The 19,985-nt window shown below is 35.5% G+C and overlaps 1 protein-coding gene across 4 annotated transcripts in view; it reads left to right on the top strand.

Annotated features, from left to right (window-relative positions):
* SPAST (spastin) overlaps nt 1-19,985 on the top strand; it is a 93,331-nt gene that overhangs the window by 31,028 nt on the left and 42,318 nt on the right. For 2 of the 4 annotated variants that reach the window (XM_020972365.2, XM_020972363.2), the window contains exon 4: nt 10,188-10,283. The exons of the other annotated variants lie outside the window; for them this stretch is intronic. In XM_020972365.2, the coding sequence (XP_020828024.1) occupies nt 10,188-10,283 (96 nt within the window). The remainder of the gene's footprint in view (nt 1-10,187; nt 10,284-19,985) is intronic. 4 annotated transcript variants of the gene reach the window in all.

The raw sequence follows: 19,985 nt of genomic DNA, 5'->3' as shown, positions 1-19,985 counted from the left end.
GCTAACTATAGCAATATGACAAGGAGAAGATATCAAGGGAATAAGTATAGATAAATAGAAAACTAATTTTTTGCAGATGTTACAATGATCAAATTAGTAAATTCCAAAGAATCAGCTAAACAAATTTAATTGGTGCACCAGTGCAGATGTGATTGCTAGACTGTACTGTTCGAGAACAGCAAGAAAGTCCATTTGACTGGACTGTGGAACGTGGGAATGGGAATAATTTATGAAAAGTAGATTGGATCCGAGCTATGAAGAGATTTAAATGCTAATGAGAGGAGTTTGTCTATGATTCTAAGGTCATTAGGGAGCCATTGGATTTTATTGAGCAAGAGAATAACATGGTCAGATCTGTACTTTAGGTATGTCATTTTGGCATCTGTCTGGATAATAGAGTGGAAAGGGAAGAGGCTGAGTGTAGGGAATACAAGGTGAGAATCAATGAAGCCCTGAACTAGGGGATGCTATGAGTAGAGAAAAAGGAACAGTAGAGTAAAAATTGATAAGACATGTAAAAGGATTAGATATGTGTGGTGAGGAAGAATAAGGGGTTGGGACAGACTCTGAAGTTGTGAACCTGGATGAAGATGTGAACCTGAAGGAGGGTGGTACCCTTGACAAAAATAATGAAGTTTTGAAGAGAGATGTATTTCAGGGGAAAGATAATTAGTTCTTTTTGAACATGTTGAGTTGAGATGCCTGTGGGATAAACTTCTGAGACTAGAGCTCTGGAGAGAGACTTATATTAGATCTGGAAGTCATTTGTTTTGAGATGATTGAACACATGAGACTTGATGAGGATATCATAAAAGAAAATAGAAAGATAAGAGGACCCAGGATAGAACCTTGGAGTATACCCCCAGTTAAGAGGTTGCATATGGATGCTGATCAGTCAATAAGCTTTTATTAAATACTTATTAAGTGTCAGGTACTGTGCCAAGCACTAAATTATATGCAACAATAGCAAAAATAGTCCCTGCCTTCACAGAATTTACATTCTAATGGGGAAGACAACAAGTACACAAACAGAGACGTACAAAATTCATATAGAGTAGAAGGAAAGTAACTTCAGAGGGGAAAGCCCTTATAGGCCAGAAAAGGCCCGCTATAAAAGATTTGGTTAAACTAATCCTTGAAGGAGGCCAAAGAGGCAGAGTGAGGAAGGGAGAGCGCTCCAGGCATGGGGAGGAACAACTAGTGCAAATGCATGGAAAATGGAGATAGAATTTCCTGCATGAGGAACAGCAAGCAAACAAGTATGAGTGGATGTAGAGTGTATGGAGGGCAGTAATGTTTAGAAGGACTTAAAGACAGGAAAGGGCTGTGTTGTGAAAAGTTTTACACGCTAGACAGAGGAGTTCATAGTTGATCCTTGAGGTGATAAAAAAGCCACTGGAATTTGAGTAGGGCTATGTGGGGTATGTATTGGAGTAGGGAGATAACTGAGGAAGGGAGATCAAGTATGAAGCTGTTGGAATAGTCCAACGCAAGAAATGATGAAGACCCAAAGTAGAGTAGTGGCTCTGTACGTGTAGAGGATGTAATATTCTTGAGAGATGTGGAGAAAGAAATGAAAAGATGTGGCAACTGATAAACTATGTGGGGTAAATGAGATTGAGGAATTAAGATTGTGAACATGCATGACTGGAAGAATGGTGGTGCCCTTGAAGTAGTAGAGAAGTTCTGAAAAGAGGTGAAAAGAGATAATCAGTTCTGTACTGATTACGTTCAATTTGAGAACCTTATGGAGCACCTAGCAAAAGTGACTGAGGACAAATGATCAGGCAAGTAAAAGGAGAATCAAAAGAGAGCAGTGGCATGAAATACTACAGAGAGGTCACAAAGGATAAGAACTAAGAAAAGGCCATGAATTTGGTATGAAGAGATTACTGATAACTTTGGAGACAACGATTTTTAGTTAAGTATTGGGTTTGGAGGTCAGATTGTAAGGGGTAGAGATGTTAGAGGAAAGAAAGGAGAGGTAATGAAAGTAGACTTTTCCTAGGAATTTGATTGTGAAAAGGGGGAAAGATACAAGACAATAGCATGAGTAAATGAAGATTAAATTTAGTGTAGTTATTAAAACTAATGGTAGAACATAAATTTGGAATTGGATCTAATTTTGTTGTCTAGTTCTGCTAGCTGTGTGACTTTGAGTAAGTCATTTAATTTCTCACAGTTATGATTTTTTCATCTGTAAATTGAGGATTCTTATGCTGCTTTCATTTTAGAGATTGCTATGAAGAGAAAATAATGTAGAGGATTTTGTAGACAGTAAGATATTAATTTATGTAGCAGAAGTGTCAGATGTTATATTTTAAATTAATTGCTCTGTATGCATATCAATAACAATAATAATAAACATTTATTAAGTGCCTGCTGTATGTCAGGCACTGCTCTGCACTGAGAATACAAATACAGGGAAAAAAAAGCTCCTTCCCTCAAGGAGCTTACAGTCTAATTGGGGAAGACAGTACACAAAAGGTACCTGAAAAGGGGAGGGGGAAGGTATGTGCTGTGGTGAGAAGATATGACAGAGACATAAGTCAGAGAAGTCCCACAATAGTGCAGCCTGGTAAGAAATAAACTGTTTGAGCTTAGCTTTCTTTTAATTTATTTTTATATATTTATACACACACACACACACACACACACACATATAATATAATTTATAATTGGTTACTTTATTTTTAATTTTCAACATTCACTTCCATAAGATTTCGAGTTTGAAATTTTCTTCCCTTCTCTCTCCTCCCTCCTCCCCAAGACAGCGTGCAATCTAATATAGGCTGTACTTATACATTCATATTAAACGTATTTTCACATTAGTAATGTTATAAAGAAAACTTAGAACTAATGGGAGGAATCATGAGAAAGAAGAAACAAAGCAATAAAAGAAAAGGAGAGCAAATAGCGTGCTTCCATCTACATTCAGATTCCAAAGTTCTTTCTCTGGATGTGAATATTAGCTTTCCTTTTAAACGAGGTTTGGAGTTCATGGATACACCATCCAATCAGAGAGGTAAAGAGTTATAATAACTTGGCATGCCAAGGTTGATGGGATCTTACAGGATGATGAAATTATCCCTATAAAGAACATATCTTTTTCTTATGAGAAACTTAGCTGCATTATATTACATTAAAGAAGAGAACTAAATAAACAAATCATTGTTGTTAAAGTTGCATGGTGCTATGCCATAGAAAGTATTTTGGTACTGGGTAATATTGTCATGACCATCCTCCTCCATCACAAACATTCAAAAAATACTCAGTTATTCAAGAGTGCAACAGTTGATATTTATAAAGCAGTTTAATGGTTACAAAGTGCTTTGCATATACATAGGGTCATAGGAAGGAGCTTTACCTGTTCTAGCTTCTTTATTTGATATGTAGGTAAACTATGGGCCAGAGAAGTTGACTTGCCTAAGGTCATATAACTAGTAAGTGACAGAGTTGGAGTTTGAACACACCGTACACATTATTTCATTTGATCTTCATAACTCTGAAGAATGTACTACAGATGAGGATTATCTAATTAGAGCTGGAAGGACCTAAGAGCTCCATCCAGTAAAACTCTTTAATTTTATAGATGAGAAACAGGCTCAGAGAGGTCAGCTTACTTGCCCATGATCTCACAGTTTGTGTTAGAGGTGAGATTTGAACCCAGGTCTTTCTGATTGCAAGTCTAGCAGTCTTTCCACTCACCTTCCTTACTAGCTGGAAAGTCACTGACAGCTAAGGCATCTAGTGACATTGGTGGGTCCTGTAATTATTCTTAGGGCTCCATTATTACAAATTATTTTGCATAGGGTCCTGGAATTCCATATCCATACTGCTTTGAGTGGGGGAAATAGCTTATTGTTTAGTTGAGGAAAACTTTCATTTACAAATTTTTTAAGTGAAAATTGAAGCAGCAAAGACATTCTATTGAAAATACTATTTTTGCATTGTAGCACTTTCTATCTTGACAAATCTTTTTTCATTTAACTTTAAACAAATTTATTTGCACTCTTTTTTTTTTATTGTTGGCAATACAAGGAGATTTTTTTTGACTCAAAAGTTTGAGTTCCCAAAGCAGGGCATTTGCTACTCTGGGAGGAACGTGTCTTAGCTTGTTTTCCTTGACTAACAGTGAATTTGATTGGAGAAGATTCACTTTGGCAGTGGTTTCCATAGATCAAAATCAACTTTAGGGCGTCATGTAGACATACACAGAAATAGGCTCCATCATTTATTTCAGTAATGTATAGAACTTTTTAATAATGATTATAAAAATGTGCTTAAAATAAAAGCTTCATTTCTGGCCTTCGTTTTTAGTTAAGTTTAAATGTTTTTGCAAACAAATTTCTTTGGATTCGATGTTAATTGATGAAGGTGACATTTTAAAATCATTGTTTTGTTTGCTCTAATTCATGTCTTTTACCAACACAAATAGTTCCTTCCTCTGAATGGTGTATTTGAAGAGCATTATCACTAAGAAAAATCAGATGACCTACCTGTTAGCTAACAAAATCTGCTCCAAGGTGTATTATATCAGCTACCTTAAAGCACAAAAGCTCTGCAGTCCTTTGTGCTTTGTGAGAAAAAGGTAGTTGCTATTCAAACTACCCTAGAGGCATGTGCAGGTTGTACCACAAACCAGCCATGGTGCCTGTCTGTCTGACCTGGCAAAGTAAAGCTTAAGGAGAGTCACTGTGTATGTGCAGTGGCTTCCCTATGTTTTGTCTGCAGAAGTGGAAGGAAGCTGGGAGCCCTGTGTTAGCTTAGCATATGTCAATACTGAATATAAACTACCTGATTAATGTTAGATTACTGGGACATAAATGTTAGGATGTCTTTCTGGTCCTCCAGAATTATTGGGACTGCTGGTCCACACTGAAAATAACTGATCTGTTTATGGTCTCACAGCAAACTACTATCTGTAGCAGTCTCACGCTGGTAACATAAAGTTCAGGGTATAAGTTTACTTAGCACATAGATTGGCTTGAATTTTAATGGATTAAACTTTGACTTTTGATTTATGTTCTGTCATTATCCTGATGATGCTTACAGCAGCTGGTTCATTGGAAATCACAGAATATTAGAATTGAAAGAGACCTTAGGAACTAATTTAACTTAAAAAAAACTGCCTTAAGTTCTAAAAAAAAAGCCAATACCTTATAAACAACAAATAAAGGAAAATTTCCATATATTAGGTAGAATAGATTTGAAGATTACGTACGAAACTGGCTTTTATGTACCTTTGCTTTTCTTTTTAATTATATATTTATTATGTTAATTTCAAAGCTGTCTTGCTCATCAATTTTCTTTTGTGTTTCCATTTGCTTCTGTGCATTTAAAAAAATACTTCAGTGACTATCTTTTCTACTTTTTCTAATTCTCTTGACAGTACTATTTTTAGCTTGCCTTCCTAGTAGAAACTCTCTCCCTAAGTTGGGTGGAAAAAAAAGAAAAAAATATTTGTAACAATTGTGCAGTATGTGTTTATCCATTGGTCATATCCAAAAATAGCTATCTCATTCTACAGCTTGAGACCATTACCTTCTCTGTCAGCATGCTCTATCATTAGTCGTCTAGAGCAGAGATATCAAACACCAGGCCTTTACCTACAACACTCTCTAGTATGGGTTAACTGGATTAAAATGTAATTAAATGTAAATTTAACAAAATAAATAATATTACAGTAGAACATAGATAATTTTAATATATGGTTTTCCATGTCAATGTGCTGTCCACAGGGATCCTTCTGTATGGTTTAGTGATTCCCTTCTATTTAAGTTTGACGTCACAGCTCCAATTCACTGATTAGATTTCTTAATTCCCTTCAGGGAGCTTAGATTTTAATAGGGGGAAACAACATATGAAAAGGGACAGGCAGCATGTGTGGACATGGCCAGTAAGTAGTGTGGGGGTCTGATTACAGGCCAAAGTGAAAGCTCACTTATCAGAGCCTGGAGTCCAAGGTTCTGGTGAGAGGAGGAAGAGGATGTTGGCTGCAGGGCTGGCAGTATAGTATAGTGTGGAGATGGCCTGGTTCTTGGCAGCAAAAAGGGAAAGCTTACCCACCACAGAACCTAGCATACCAGGAGCACAGTCCAGGTTTTGAGAAGGGGAGATGAGAGGGATGGCTGTAGTGCTAGAAGCGTAATGTAGAGGGTTAGGTCAAGCAAAGTCCAGTGATTACTTGTCAGGTAGTTGCAGAGGAGATACTTGTTCAGGAATAAGTAGGACTCCATGGCCTCAGAAGGTCTTTTGAACTCTTAGATCCTGGGATTTGAAGACGTCTCGTGATAACACAATGACCACTTAGCGAAAGGAGGAGAACCTGGACCAAATGATCCATCATCACTATTATACCAGGCCTGTCACTCTCAACCAGTGTTTCCCCTGTGCTAAAGCACAGAGTCTCCATGGTCTCACTAAACTTTGACTACTAAATGTAAGTTGATTTGATTCAAGACATATTAGTCCCCATCTCACTATTGTTAAGGACTGGTAAGGAGTCTCCTAAACTTATGTTTTTGAGTGGCCATATTTTCCAGAAACACTAGACCCAGAGCATGAAGGGACTTCCTTAAGGTGCCAGGAACAAAGCTGTAAAACTTACCTCTCCCCCTGCCCTCCGCCCTGACATAATTTGTTGTTTGCATCCCAAACTGGACTCCTTGTGTGTCTTGGGAATCAAGAGGGCGCCAGACAGTCTGCACTAGGCTTATACAACAGAGACCCTTATAGATAAGGAGACCATCCCATCTTTATGATCTACCAGTTCTTGAGGGAAAAGAATGTGGCTTTTGCCGTTGCCTTGCTCCTCCCCTTCCTGGAGGGGTTTTGTCCTTTTCCTACCTTTACTGCACCTTTCCCCCTCCCCTGCCACACTCCTTTAGGTGGAGATTCTGGTTATCTCCTCCTTCCTTTGTCCTACTGTCATAAATATGCAAACTTCTGAAAGAACTATAACTCCTTACTCTGGCTTTGTGTTCCATATGCATGTTCATTTCTCTTGTAATAAATCTAGTTTTCACATAAGTTTCACGAAGTTGTGATTTCCAAAGTGCCATTGCAGTCAAGTGCCAGTAGATTGAGCTGTTTATAGCAACTCTAATCCTATAATAGACAACCTTTCCAGCCTTTGTCTCAGCTCTGGTCTCTTTTATATATACCTTGCAGTGCCCTGTGGAATTCAGTTCAAACATTTTGTTAAGTGTCTATTTTGTGCTAGGAATGCAAAGACTAAAATGAACCAACTTTGTCCTCAGGGAGTTTACATTCTGCTAGGGAATGCAGTATATACACGGATAAGTCAAACATGACACTTTATGGAAGGATAGAGCGTTTGTGTTAGAAAATGAGGTAAAGATAAAAGTTTGTTTATACTGAAAGTGGAATTCTGTAATGGTGAAAATGAAGGGTCATCATAGAGTCTTAATGCAATTTGTTGATGACATTTAGAAGAAAAATGAATTTTCTTCCCAAATATGCACTTCATTTCTGTCAGATATAGGGTGCTATTTGCCATGTTGTTTAGGATATATTTTCTCCACAATCTGAGAGATTAATACATTGCATATAGTGTAATAAAATTAGATTTTAATAAACTTGCTTTGAAGTGCATTATGTTTAATTTTTTATTTTGATAAAAGTTGGCATTAGGTTGAAGATTTATTTTAAAATAGCCACAGAATGACAATACAAAACAGGGGAAAGAGCATTGGACTGATAATCAGGAGACCTGAGTCCTGATTCCATCTTTGCTACTATTTCTGAGCCTCAGTTTCTTCATCTATAAAATATGAGATCAGAAGTAGGAAGTATCTTCTATTTAACATTTGATTACTTTATGAGCTTTAGTGGAGTGACCCTATATGGGTATAGGAAGTTTTTAAAGAGAAATGTACCTTTTTTTAAAAAGAAGTATCTTGAATGAAGTTCTTGCTAAGAGTTTGTGTGTGGAAATTTCTTTTATATAGAAGTGGCTTAGCTGAAGGCGTGTGTGTGTGTGTGTGTGTGTGTGTGTGTGTGTGTGTGTGTGTGTTGGTTTTTCATTGTATCAAATTCAGTCTAATTTTGCCAACTTCTTGGAATGTCATTTGATTATGTGGTTGTGTGGCAAAGGTACAAAGTAATTGCATACAAAAATGAAGAATGTCTTGAAAATTGCCTTGTGGAATATCTTACTTGAATATTTATCTAATTTAGAAAGACATTGACTTCTTTGTTTTCTGTAAAGGTTTTTGATGTGTGTATGTGTTTTATCACAGTAATCAGAGGTATTTTTTAAATAAAATCATAACCTTAATGTAGTCATTTCATAATTTAAACTTTTTAAACAGCAGTATCAAGAAGGTAATCATAAACTAAAGATACTTTCTGTGAACAAACAAGGAACTATTTTCTTGAGTCATTAAAAAAATAAAGCATTTCTGCAGTCCTTTTTTTGGGGGGGAAGGGGAACATGCATATTCTTCAACTAGTTTACATTTCAAAAGTTCATTTTATGTCATTTGTTTGGAACTTAGATAATTCTAAATACTTAAAATCTTTGTCAATGAAACACAAGTGTTGGCAGGTTCTGGGGGAAAGTTTTCAGTGCAGGGCAAATAAAAGACAGTATGTCTCTGATCTGAGAACCAGACCAAGTACAGAGTTGGCCTCAGGAAGATGAATTTTTCATCTACAGCAACACTTGGACAACCATCTACTGAGTTTTGATCTATATTGGTAGAGAAGGAATACTCATGCCAATGAAATTTAGTCCTTAAGGGTCTATAAGTAATGGAACTTAGAGCACATTTTCTATTGGAAATGGTGTTACAGAAGATGACAGGTCATTTTTCCTGTTCAGCCCTCAAAACCCTACTTAACCAATACTGTAGCTGAAATATGATATTAATAATATCGTAGACCTCTTTTGTGTCATAGACTCCTTTGGTAGTCTGGTAAAACCTGTGGAACCCTTCTCAGAATAATATTTTTAAACACATAAAATACGCAGGATTACAAAATTATTATATTGACATGCAGTTATCAAAATATTAGACAGGTTCACGGACCCCAGGTTAAAAACCTCTGCTGTAGAGCCTGACATATATAACATTCATCCTGTGGTATAATGCATTATGAGTTTGAATTGGAGATACCTGGAACCTACCTCTTTCTGCTGCAGTCCCAACAGCAAGATTCTTCCCTGACCCTGTACAAATAACTCAAAGGCAGTGGTTCCCGGAGGTATCAGTAGCTCTGGCTTTACTTGGACAGCAGGAGTGAGGATAAATAATAGAAGTTAGTATGTATTTATTCCTCCATTATTCATGAAATCAAGTGTAGATGAGTTAGGGAGAGGTGCGTTATTCATGAAATAAGATGTGACATTAAAGTCTATAAGAGCTATTATGCATTAATGTTTTTGTTCGAGCAATAAAGTCATGATTTGCATCATCAGAATCGTGTCACAGAATTTGTGTTTTGCTTGCTTGATTGTAAGTGTAAATATGGGGGCCTTGGTTTCTTCATGAGCAGTACAGAATGACACCCCCACTTTTAAAAAAGGTCTTTCCTTTTCTGTACTTTTGTAATTTTTCTGATTCTATTCACTCTGTTGGGTTAGTTTTCTGTTCCTCTCCTCATCAAAATCTAAGCTGCATCCCAAGACCTAGGGCAGATCCCTCTTTTAGAAAGCCTTTGTTTACATGCCACCCTAGCCTACAGTAATATCCCTCTAATACAGACTCTTATGCTTTTTTGTCTAGTTTCATACTTAGATGTATAGTCTTGTAGTTTTTTTCACTGTTGGCACATTTTAGTCTTTCCTGGTAGATTTTAAGGTCATGAGAAATAGAAATAGTACTATCTTAGACTTCTTTGTATTATCCACAATGCCTAGCACAATTTCTTGTCTATAGTAGTTGCAGAGTAAGTGTTTATTAATGATGATAATAAGCGAATACTAGACTTCTTATAATTTAATAACCTTTCATTTTTGCCTATAAACAAACACTGCAATTGTTGATTTCTATTATTTTCATGCATATATTTTTAACTAATTAGAATTTATATCAGTTTTATATAAACAAAAAAAAACTTACTCTAAAACCCATTTGATCTTAATATGCACGTTTTATTTATTTATTAGTTTTTTGGTTTATTTTGTACTTTTTTTTACTCCCTTTCTATTTGTTGCATAGAGAAGCTGCAACCAGTTTTGCAATTTCCCAAGTCGCAAACGGACGTCTATAATGACACTACTAACCTGACATGCCGCAATGGACATCTCCAGTCAGGTGGGTTTGGGTTAACTGACACTTACGTAAGTGAGCACCTTTCTTAACTTCAGACCATAAGACTTGCATGCAAAGTTGGATCAACTAATCCCACACTTAGAGAATATGTTTTTCTGTTTTAGAAGTTTTAGTTTTCAAGGCTCTGTTGACTGCTTATTCTTTGACAGTAAGTGGCATATCTTTTTTGCTTGCATTTTCCAATTGCTAATGATACTTGTAAGTAAAATTATATTAGGAAGACATTATTAAGGCAAAATAGTTACATGCCTCTGTTCTCCTTTATGCTTTTGTTCATAGTCCATTTAATGTAACACTTTTTCTAATTGATTTTTAAAATTTGTTTTCTCAGAAAGGACATGAAACTTATGCTTTTGTGTCTTTTGGATTATGGAAGTAATTTTTGAAAGTGAAATGGTAGATTTTACTTTGTGATTTTCACTGTTTTCATTGTTTTAGAATTGCAGCTTATATATTCTAATTATGTTTTAATATAATGTGTACATTATGCATGTATCTTTACATATAGTTTATGAATATCATATCATGATATTAAAAGTTTGAAGTTGGGTTTATGTAGCAAAAGAAATTGGAACGTTCAGACAGTTCTAATGAATCACTATGGAATAGATGCAATTTATTATACTTGCTTGGTAAGTGGATGGCAAACTAAGAAGAAATCAAATGCCATAAAGTTTTCAAGCTATAGGTCTATTTCATTATTTAGACGGTCTTATATGCCTTTTTTTCCTCATTGTATGTCCACTGAAAGTTACTGCTCCCTGTAAACTGTTATAGGAGCAATTTAGGTCTGATGTTAGAAACCTTCCTGGCTCTACTATAAAGATTATGAAATATTGAAATATAGGAAAGATTGCAGAGTAGCTTTCTTTGAGATGTTTTGCTGAACTGATTTAGGAAGTTTTCTGATATCCTTTTTACCTTTAACTTGGATTTTAACATAAATTTGATTAGGTTATCACAGAACCACAAAATCTTAGAATTGGGGGTGACTGCAGAAGCTATTCAGTTTGGTTAAATTTAGAAAACATCTAGTTCCATACCTTCACCTGACAATCATTTTTCTTAGAGGCCTTTTGTGAGAGGTCTGTTCTACTTTATTCTAGCTCTAAAATTGTGAAATTATGTCAATCCTAGATCTGCGTATGTGCATTTTCTACCTTCTGCTTATAGATTCATCCTCCTGGGCAAAATAGAACAATTTTCCCTATGATAATCCTTCAAATACTTGAAAACCATTACCATGTTCCCAAACTAAACATCTTGATTTCCTTTAAAAAATCCTTATGGCATGATGTCAAAGCATTTCACTCTCCTGCTCACAACCCTTTTTGTACTCTTTTTTTGGTGTGCTTTCTTTTTTAAAAATTTCATGTTTTTATCCTCAGCTTAAACACCAAATAAAACAAGCATTTCTATATACATTGTAGAACAGGAGAGGAATGTACATGAAAGAGTGAGTTTCCATTACAGAGTTTGCTTTTCTTAAGTTTATGATAAACTCAATATCCAGCTCTCAAAGTTGCCCTACTTGTTTCTGATTCCTTCTGATCTTCTTTTTGTTTTTATTTTTGGAGGGAGGGAACCCTGTCCCTACCTCCCTTCCACTCCTACACCCTCCCACTCTCCCCACATTGAAAAGAAAAATCATTGTAACACATATGCATGGTGAAGCAAAATCACACTGGTCATATCCAAAAAATGTATGTCTCATTCTGCAACTAGAATCTATCACCTTTCTATCAGGAAGCAGGTAGCATGCTTGTTCATCATTCCTTCTTAGTCATTGATGTTTGTTGCCTTGATCAGAGTTCTTGAGTCTTTCGAAGTTATTTGTCTTTATAGTGTTTTTTGTTATGCAAATTGTTCTGGTTCTGCTCCTTTTGCTCTGTATCAGTTCCTATAAAGTTTCCCAGCATTCTCTGAAACCATTACTTTCACTGTATTTTATGGTGCAGTAATATTCATTTACATTCACATTATGTTTGGTTATTTCCCAGTTGATGGACACCTCTTTAGTTTCCTGTTTTTTGGTGTATCAAAGAGAGTTGCTATAAATATTTTTGAACACATTTTTTTTTCCTCCTTTCTTTGATCTCTTTTGGGGATAAAGCTAGTAGTGGTATCTAGGTCAAAGGATATACCCAGTTTGCTGACTTTGAGGGTATAATTCCAAATTATTTTTCAGAATGTTTGGACCAATTCACTGTTACATCAGTAGTATATAAATGTGCCTATTTTCCTGCAGCCCTATTAACAATTCTCATTTTTTGTGTGTGTGTGATCTTATTGTCAATCTGATAGGTATGAGGTGGAATTTCATAGGTGCTTTCATTTTTGCATTTCTTTAATACTTAGTGATATGGAGTATTTTTCCTTTTGGTTATTGAGAAATTAGATTTCTTTCTTTGAAAACTGTTCATATCCTTTGGCATATCCTTGGGGAATGGCTCTTATGAATTTGAATCAGTACCTTATATATCTTGGATATGAGACCTTTGTCAGAGAAACTGGCTACAAGATTTTTTTTTCCCCATTAGCTGTTTCCCTTCTGATGTCAGCTGCATTAGTTTTGCTTATGCAAGAACCATTTTAATTTTATGCCATCAAAATTATTCACTCCATCTTCTGTGATCTTCTCTGTCCCTCTTTGATCATGAACTCTTTCTGCCCAGTCCATAGTTGTGAAAGACACTTTCTTCGTTTCTCTACTTATTTCTTTATCATTTGACTTTTTATATCAAAGTCATATGTAAATATACATACATACACACACATATATAAAATATACATGTATTATATGTGTATATATGTATATATGTGTGTGTGTGTGTGTGTGTGTGTGTGTGTGTGTGTGTGTACACATACATACACTTGGAGCTTATCTTGGTCTATTGTGTGAGATGATGATTTATATCCAATTTTGGCCATAAGTGCTTTTCAGTTTTTCCAGCAGTTTTTGTCAATCAATGAGTCCTTACCCCAGTAGTTGGGATCTTTTGGCTTACTGAATATGAATACTATGCTACTATGTCCATTTTTTTCTGAATGTTGTGTACCTAATCTGTTTCCTTGATCAAACTTTCTGTGTTTAATTCAGTATCAAGTAGTTTTGCTGATGGTGGTTTTGCAGTTTAAGATCTGGTATTATTAGCCTCCCCTCTCCCCAACTTCCCACTTTTTTCATTAATGCTTTATGTTTCTTGACCTTGTGTTACTCTGGATGAATGTTATTTTTTTCTCCCAACTCTATAAAGTAATTGGTAGATTAACTGGTATGGCATTGAATAAATAAATAAACAAATTTAGGTAGTATCACCCTATGCACTCTCAGAATTATTATTTTTATCCTTAAATGTGGTGTCTACATCTATACGTAATAAATATTTTAGATGTTGTTTGTGCATGGCAGAGTCCATTGATACAATTATTTCTTTAGTCTTGACCACTATACTTCTCTTAAGGCCTAAGGTAGCCTTACTCTTCTTGACTTTGACATAGCATTTTTGATCTGTGGGAGTTTTTTTGTTTGTTTTGGTTTGGTTTTGGTTTATTTCCCTAAGATCCCCAGATCTTATTCATTTGAAGTTATCTAAAACCATGACTTCCCCCATCTTGTATGTATAAAATTGCTTTTTGAATCCAAGTGTAAGAATTTTTACTTGTCCTTTAAATTCTATAGTATTGGATATGGCCTAATGTTCTAAGTTTTTGAGATCTTTTTGCATCCTGTCCTTGTCATACAGCAATCTGTGCTTTTGTCTAAGTTCATATTGCTTATAATAAAAAAATTGTGAACATTATTAGGTAACTTAAAACCACATTAGATGTTATCAAAGGTTCTTTTCAGCTCTAAAATGTAATGGTGCCATTAAAAAGATGTATGACCAAAGAAGGAAGTTGGCTAATCGTTTGTTTAAAGTGAGCATGACAAGTGAGCAGTCCAAATGCTGTACTAATATTAAAAAACAAACAAACCAACCAGAAACTCCAGGGTGCTAGATAGATCCTCCCAGGGAATTTATAAAAGGACATAGGTTAGTCTCTCACAAGACGAGAAAAAATGTGGAGTTGTATTATCATTGTTGGAGGGCAAATCTACACCCATGAGATTCTGAATCGATTGAAATGGAAATATCTATTTATAATGTTCTTTCTGAGTTTAAGAAGTTTTCATCTATTTATTCAGTGCCTACTAAGTACAAACCACCATAGGGTTTGGGATGAAATAAAAGGTTCATATATGAAATCATACTGATACTTGTGGAGGCTACTATAATAGAAATCTACGATAAGTGCACAAGTAACTATAGTAGAAAATAGTACAAGGTAAAAGGGTAAGGGAGGTATGAATAGAGAGACATGTGCAGTCCTTGTTGGTCTGGTCATTACTGATTGGTACAGGGGTGTTGGAGAAAATTAATCAAAGTGCTACTACTAGGTATGTATCCCAAAAAGATCATAAAAAAGGGGAAAGGACCTACACATACAAAAATATTTATAGCAGCTCTTTTGTAGTGTCAAAGAATTGGAAATTGAGGGAATGCCCATCAATTGGGGAATGGCTGAACAAGTTGTGGTGTATTAATGTAATGGAATACTATTGTTCCATAAGAAATGATGAGCAGGTGGATTTCAGAAAAACCTGGAAAGACTTACATGAAGTCTGAAGTGAGCAGAACCAGGAGAACATTGTATACAGTAACAGTAACATTGTATGATGACCAGCTTTGATAGATTTAGCTCTTCTCAGCAATACAGTGATCTAAGACATTTCCAGAAGACTGATGATGGAAAATGCTATCCACATCCAGAGAAAGAGCTATGGAGTCTGAATGCAGATAGAAGCGTACTATTTTCTTTCTCTCTCTCTCTCTTTTTTTTTCTTTCTCATGGTTTTTCCCTTTTGTTCTTATTCTTCTTTCACAACGTGATTAATGTGGAAATATGTTTAATATGATTATTAAAAAAAGAAGATGAATCAAAGATTCCTTGGAGATCGTGGTATTTGATTTAATTTTAAAGGATTGTTGAGAATTCAGCAAGCAGAAGGAAAGAAGTAAACATTCCAAGTATAGAGAACAGTATGAATAAAAACCTACCCTTTCTTGTAATTTCCTAGTTGTTGAGGGCACCACCTTTCTTTGAGTAATCTATGTCTCTTCCTTGATTTTTCACTTTCACTTACCTCCTATAACCAATAACTTCTCACTTGGACTGTTAGAATAACTTCCATATAGGATTTCATGACTCCAGTCTTTCCTCTCTCCAATCCATTCTCCACATAACTGGCAAATAGATATACCTAGAGCTCATGGGTGACCATCTTATTCCCCCGTACAGGAAACTTTAGAAAAAATACAAACCCTATCTGTCATTTAAAGCCCTTTATAGTCTGGCTGCAGCCTATCTTCTAGGCTGATTAGATTTTACTTAGCTTCAATCAAACCAGCACTCTTACTTTTCTTGTGAAGAACAGTCTGTCTTCCCCCTCTGTAGTGTTAGATCACTCCCCATACCTAGAATGCATTCTCTCCTTACCTGTTAGAACCCCTAAATCACTTCAAGGTTCAATTCAAGTGCTACCTCCTGATTCCCCCAGTTGTTAGCACTGTTTACACCTTTCCCCCCCCAATCATCATGGTTTTATTTTGTATTTTCCTATGGACATATAGTCTTACTCCCAGAACAATGTGAGCTCACCAAGGATAGGCATCAGCGTGGTGCCTGGCACATAGTAGGCACTTAATAAACGAGAACAGGGAAGAGATAAGCATATATTTATAAGGTGCCTACTATGTGCCACTTCTGCTAAGTGTTTTACACATATTATTTCATTTAATCTTTATAACAACCCTATGAAGAGGTGCTGTTATCATTTTGCAGTCTGGGAAACTGAGGTAAACAGAAGAGTCACACAACTAGGAAGTGTCTGAGGCCAAATTTGAACTCAGGGCTTCCTGACTCCAGGCCCAGTGCTCTATCCACTGTGCTACCTGTCTGTCTCAAATTCTTGATTGATTGATGGGGTAAAATATGAGTTGTGTACAGGGAAAAAATAGTACTACATTTTGTTTGTAGTGTAATACGAAATAAGTCTAGAAAGGTAGAGAATCTATTTTAAGAGACCTTGAATACTAGGCAGAGGAATTTTGATCTTTTTTGATCTCAGTAGAGAATAGGAATCCACTGTAGGGTTTTGAAAAGAGGAACATCAAAAATCCAACTCTAATGGATTAGGTATCTAAAGTGTAGCCTGCCTCACCCTGTGCTATAGCCTCTCTGAAAGGGTTGGGAAGGGAAAAAAAAGGCATATGAACTAATAGGCCAGTATGATTGAACCACTTGTCCATTACTATAGTTGTGTGATTTAATTCTCCTGGGTGTGATGCTACCAGATTTGGATGGACAATTACTTATAATTAATCCAGTATGCACCCATATGAATTTTTCTAGAAATGGAGCAACATTGAAAACTCTTAGCTGCCTTTGGCATGAAGAACGTAAGTCTAACGAGATGGTCTGAAATGGGGAAAGAACAGTTGGGAAGAGCTTTTTAGGCCCTTGGAATATAATTAATGTAGGTGTTAATGAGGGTCTGCCTTTATTAAGTTGTTGGCATTAACAATAGAAAGGAACGATCAGGTTCAAGAGATGTTGCAGACAGAATCAGCAGGCCTTGATAAGAAAGTAAAAGCTGAAGCAGAGAGTCAAAGGGAGCAACCTTGTTATGAACATGGGAGATTATGGAGATAGTAGTGCCATCAACAGTAGTAGTGAAATCAGAAAGAGGTTTAGATTTTAGGAGAAAAGACCTCAATGTGGGACTTAGTAATGAGTTTTAAGTATTAGCTAGACATTTAGATAGAGAGATTCCATAGGAAGTAGAAGATTAAATTCTGAGGTCTTGAAGCCCACTGTTTAGGGGTGATAGTTAAAACAGTGAAGACAGTTTATTATCTAAACTTGACATTTCTCTCAGCCCCTATACATAGTCTACAGAAAGTCAGCATTTAACAACTTTATTTTAATTGAATTGATATATTTATTTGCAACATCTTCATTTCCTTTTGCAAGAATTCTCCATGGTCTTTAAGCAATTTTCTTAATAGGTGTTTGATTAGCAATTCTAAGTTTAGATAAGCCATACTTTTATGGATCCATAGTACTCCTTGGCTGTTTACCCAGAATAGGTAGAGGGTGTGTGTGTGTGTGTGTGTGTGTTCTGCCTTGTATAGATTTACTATAGGTTTTTCTTTTCATTCTTATTATCATAAGTGATTTTTTAGCATTTTGTATAGCACATATGTTTGGGACAACCTGATTTCACTTAATTTTTCTTGATTCAGATTTTTACTTAATGATGTGGAATCCTGTTCAACTGAGATCTCTGAAGTTATCATTTTGTTCTTAACCTTTGAATGTTTTTTGAAATTAATCTATGACCTTCTGAAGAAACTAGCATGTGCTTTTAAAAAATTCAGTTTAGCTTTCAAAATAAATCAAACCAGCAGTACATTTGTATCCCGACATTTGTGGGGTTAGGGGCACAGGACAAGATTTAACTAAAAGTATGCATTCTAAAGGAAAATCAGAAGTATTTTTTCCACCTATTGGTTTTCACATATTTGTTTAAAAAAAATTAAATGTTTTATTAAAATTTTACATTGAACACTAATGCACTAAGTTTGTTTAATAACTATGTTAATTTCAATATAGAGAGTATTATAACAATTTTACTCACCCTCTTTAGTTCCTCATTAGGATTCTTTCTATGGCCATTTGTTCTCATTTGCTTTTGTTTTTATTGGTTATATTTTGTACTCTGTTCTTCTGGATCTGCTTTTTTCCCCTCTATGTTATTTCATAAAGGTCTTTCACATTGCCTTGTATTCCTCATACTTGATAGTCTTAATTAATTTACTGTACTGTATTACCTTTATGTGCTATAAATTATTTAATCATTCCTCTTTTGTTGGACCTAAAGATTGTTTTCTCTTCTCTCCTTTCTTTCTTCCATATATATAATACTGTCTGAGAAATTCTTGGATAGCATATATTTATGGGTTTTTTTTTAACACTTTCATGGTATATTACCATCAACAAGATTTTTGGATCAAAGAATATTTTTATTTTTGTCACTTTTATGGTATATTGCTAGGTTGTACTCCACAAATATTCAGTAAATGTTCAATCAGTGCATTCAATTAGTGAACAATCATTTATTAAGCTTTTCTTACTACTATATGCTTAGACACTGAAGATACAAATGCAAATATAAGATAGTTTTTGCCCTCAAGGGGCTCATATCCTATTTACAGCATCCACAGACTAATAGATAGAGGATGTATAACAAATAAATACACAGTGATTTAGGCAGTACATTAACAATAGGGCCCTAGGAAAGACCACTTGATGGTGATGTCTCTTGAGCTGAGCCTTGAAGGAAGCTTAGATGTTTCAAGAAGTGCTTGTGTATAGGGATAGCATTCTAAGACTGAGGAACTTGGGTAAAGCATAGAGGTAGAAGATGAAGTGTCATATGTGGAAAATATCAAGTAGCTCATCCTATTTGGAAGATCGAATGCATTTAAATTTGCATAGTATTTTAGTTCACTGTTATAGGTAACTGGTGGCATGGTGGATAGAGCACTGGACCTCGTGTCAGGAAGACCTGAGTTCAAATCTGGTTTCAGACACTTAATAGCTTTGTGATTCCATGCAACTCATTTAACTTTTGTTTGTCTCTTGTTTCCTCATGTCTAAGATAGTGATAACAGTAGCACCTACTTCCCAGGGTTGTAAGGATCAAATGAGATAATATTTGTAAAGCATACTTTATAAATGTTCACTATTATTATTAGAAGGCAACATGGCATAATAAATAGAAGACTGGTATTAGAGTATAGAAGACCTAGATTTAAATCCCATCTGTGAATCTTAGTAGTTATATGACCATGGGCAAATAACTTTAATTCTTCTAATCTTCAGCTTGTTCATCTGTAAAATGGGCATCGTAATACCTGTATTGCCTAATACAGTTTTTGTGAGGCTTGTGAGATAATGTATGTAAAATACTTTACAAAGTACTTCTCAGAATTTCGGTTCATTAAATTTGATATGTGATGTTTTGTCAGTCTATTCTAAACTCTTAATCTGGACATTTAATAAATATGCAGTAAAATTTTCAAATTATGTCTTCTTTCCATTCTTCCCACAGATAGCCTCCAAGATTTCAGTAATCATTTTATTCTTGACCCATGAACTATGTATAGTTTCTTAAGTTTAATGCCATAACTCCTGGTAGTACTTCTTTGTTTTTATTCTGTTAATGCTCTTCTTTGGGAAAGGAACAGAAGTAGGGCATGTCGTCTCCAACTACTCTTTACTCTTTGAATGGCTATTGTAGATGTCCCCTAGTGGGCCCCATTTCTATTACTAGGCGTGTGATTCACAAAGGGTGAAGCTAGTGGGTAATCAGTAGCTTTGGTGGTAGCAATTATTCTGTCCCTAGCCTCCCTTCCCCCATAGAGACTCCCCAAGGAATCGCTTTTCTTATTGGCTCACTCCTCCCCAACCCCAAGTAATGTTTATTTTAATGTTAAGTTCATGAAACAACTTAGGAGGGCTCATTCATGACGAGGAGCACATGGTACCGTATCCGTAAGTAAATGGCATATAGTC

This window comes from Phascolarctos cinereus, unplaced genomic scaffold, assembly GCF_003287225.1.
Source record: "Phascolarctos cinereus isolate Bilbo 61053 unplaced genomic scaffold, phaCin_HiC Scaffold_2;HRSCAF=192, whole genome shotgun sequence".
Classification (NCBI taxonomy): Eukaryota; Metazoa; Chordata; class Mammalia; order Diprotodontia; family Phascolarctidae; genus Phascolarctos; species Phascolarctos cinereus.
Note: the sequence above shows the minus strand (reverse complement) of the source record. Positions and strands in the feature narration are given on the sequence as shown.